The sequence below is a fragment of the Mesitornis unicolor genome, unplaced genomic scaffold, assembly GCF_000695765.1.
Source record: "Mesitornis unicolor isolate BGI_N332 unplaced genomic scaffold, ASM69576v1 scaffold35687, whole genome shotgun sequence".
Lineage (NCBI taxonomy): Eukaryota > Metazoa > Chordata > Aves > Mesitornithiformes > Mesitornithidae > Mesitornis > Mesitornis unicolor.
In genome coordinates, this window is record NW_010194970.1 from 18029 (window position 1) to 20981 (window position 2953).

At 37.6% G+C, this 2953-nt stretch overlaps 1 protein-coding gene across 1 annotated transcript in view; it reads left to right on the forward strand.

The window, feature by feature from the left end:
• Nucleotides 1-426: 426 nt before the first annotated feature.
• Nucleotides 427-2953, forward strand: part of PRRG1 (proline rich Gla (G-carboxyglutamic acid) 1) — a 12279-nt gene continuing 9752 nt past the window's right edge. The window contains exon 1 of the mRNA XM_010187974.1: nucleotides 427-470. Coding sequence (XP_010186276.1) covers nucleotides 461-470 — 10 coding nt within the window. The 5' untranslated portion in view covers nucleotides 427-460. The remainder of the gene's footprint in view (nucleotides 471-2953) is intronic.

Here is a 2953-nt window from a genome sequence, read left to right on the forward strand (position 1 = left end):
TAATGAGTTGACTTGATCTCTGCAAAGTGAATTTAAGTCTTAGATAAGGTCTAAGTGATTACAGTGGAGAGTGTAATACTTTTCAAGTTCACAGAACAGAGACTGCAGTTTCATTAAAAATGATACACATCTTCTATTATGTATTAGTGTTTTTGCATATTGTAAATACAGAAAGCTTTCAAAAAGGTTAAAGCAGTCACCATTTCACAAGAGTTATATATATTTTTTTTTTGGATAGTGTTCCTATACTACTGAGATTAGTCTGCATGAAGTAATGGTACAACTCAAAAGAGGGTTTAATTTTGACCAGGGGGTCTCCAGTACTGATGTGTTTGTAACACTATTTGGGAATCAAGAGAAAGTCTTCCAAGTTCATAATAATTCACAAACTCAACAGGATGTTTTCTCTTTTGTTTACAGACTTGATATTTGCAAGTTTCCTGCCTTGACAGTAATCATCATGGATAGTGGTAAGTTTGTTAACTTAGTGATGAGCGTGCATTGTTTATTATGCCCTACAAAGTAGACATTAACACACTCCAAAAGTGTCCTCAGCTCAAACTCCCAGTCAGTTCGCAAAGAAAATGCCCTGTGCTATTGAGCTGACTTTGGTGTTGCATATGATGAGGATCTTTGCCCACACCAAACTGAACTGGAATCATACTGCTGTTCTGACAGGAGATGATATATGCAGACCATAATCATGACCTTAGACTCATTTGTGGATCTTTGAATGCTGGCTGCAGAATAACAACCACAGAGCTGAATTTCCAGCCTTGCATACTTAAACTGTTCCTAAGCTTGTAACTCCAAAATCTTAGAGCAGAAGTCACTTTTTAAGCTTTATATGTAAATATAAAAATTTATATGTAAATATTTCTCTCCCTTCTGCCCTGTACAAACCAAGTAGTTTTATTAAGATCACCCACAGAAGTATTCAATTGTATCACTAGCTGTAACATTTAATTTGAAATGAAATGTTTATTTTTAGTATTTGGTGGTGGTTTTAATCTGCTTGGATGTCGGTAAGGACTCGGCAAAAGGAAGCCTCCATAATGGTCTCAGTAGAGCTCGTTTTGGTGTCTTGGATGCCCTGTGATTTGCTTTGACAACACTTCTGTGTCCCAGAATACTTTTCCCACACTGCTGTTCCCTGTTCTTGTATCATTAAAGACCTGGAGCCCATTTTCTTTGCCTGTGACAGCTTCAGCTGGCAGGCTGAGATGTATTTGTCCTCTCGTGTCCTTGCCTGTCCTTTTCTGATTTAATTTCACATTGCTAGAGTATCTGTGTTACGGTAGCACTCGGGTTTTTCTGAGAATGTATAATAGATTGATCTGGTTGTATTACTCTCTTCAATAATAGTAAGTCAAACTAAAACTTTGATTATTTTTTGGTAGCTTTCTGATGCATAAAAACTTGCTAAAAGCCAAGTATTACAATTACGCACAGAGCACAAGCATGTTTGAAGACATACAAGTTTATTGCCCAGAGAAGTTGTAGATGCCCCATCACTGGCAGTGTTCAACACCAGATTGGATGGGGCTTTGAGCAGCCTGGTGTAGTGGGAGGTGTCCGTGCCCATGGCAGGGGGGTTGGCACTGCATGATCTTTAAGGTCTGCTCCAACCCAAACCGTTCTGTGATTCAAATGCATTAGATTTGGGAGCTGTAATTCTTCATCTGTATTCTACAAAAATTGAGGCAGAGGAATAGAGTTTACTTTTTTTTTGTTTCTGTGTCTATTTTACATAATGCCAAAATAATAATTTAGGTTTTTCCATGATCTTGTATTTGCTAGTTAATCTCCTTAACAAAGTGAAGAATTACATTTTGTCTTGCTTCATTACATTATTCTTGCCACGTGCAATTCTGCCCTCATCATCTTCAGCTCCATAGTAACAGCTGCAGTGAATTCAGCCATGCCGTAGCTTGGCTACGTGGGCATCCAAGCCAAAGCAGGTTTTTTACACACTCCTTTGCAATTATAACTGAATGCCTATGTGATGATGGTCCTGGAATACTAAGAAGTCAAAGTGGTTTCTGCAATATGGTTCCATTATCTCTCTTTATAAGATTCATCAGGCAATGACTGGCTCTCATTAAATCACTGTGTTTCAATCAGTATCTCCATCAAGCTTGCTTTGATCAGTATGTGTTTCTGTGTTTCCTTGCTACATTTGTAGTGACTTCTCAGCAGGATTTAGAGTCACCAAGAGTGTGCAGAGCCTTGAAAATGTCAAGTTAAAACAAACAAATAAATATACATAATTTTTCCAGCCTTGCAGGGTCAAAAGCCGCTCCTGATCTGGACTAACCATAGACCATTATTTATCAGATACATTCAGAATTAGTATGGGCTGTGGTTTATTTTTCTCAGTGGGCTCTTTTGTCTCGGTAATATATGCATTTTCCGTACTGTATTGTGAAAGAAGAGACACACTTGCTTAATATGAATTGTTAAATAAAAAAAGTTGGGGTCTCTGGTAGTCATATATTGGAGAATATTTTAATGCTTTGCTGTTCTTTGTCAGTGCATTTTGAAGCAGAAATACATGCTTAGCTCTTTTTGAAAAACCAAACTGTTACCTACAAACTCATCCCAGTGTGTATCAAGTGCAATATTTTGTAAAACACCAGCTTTTAAACCTTTACTCTAAGTGTGCTGCTTTGGTAAAGTGGAAATTGCATGCAGAAACAAAGATTTGTGTATTGTTTCTGAGAGCCAGAAACTTTAAATTAGGGTATTTTCATCTACCTGCATTTTCCTCTTTATTTCTTTTACCTCTGCATCTAGTCCAGAGCTGTAGTAGTTTGTCTCATTGCTTTCAGGGACGGATTCCAACTGTGAAATGAGGTTCCCTAAGTTTTATCTGCCGAAGGAAGGGAAGCTTGATTTATAGTGTATTATCTACTCTTCAGTGACTCCATATATGGACACTTTTAAGAGAGCC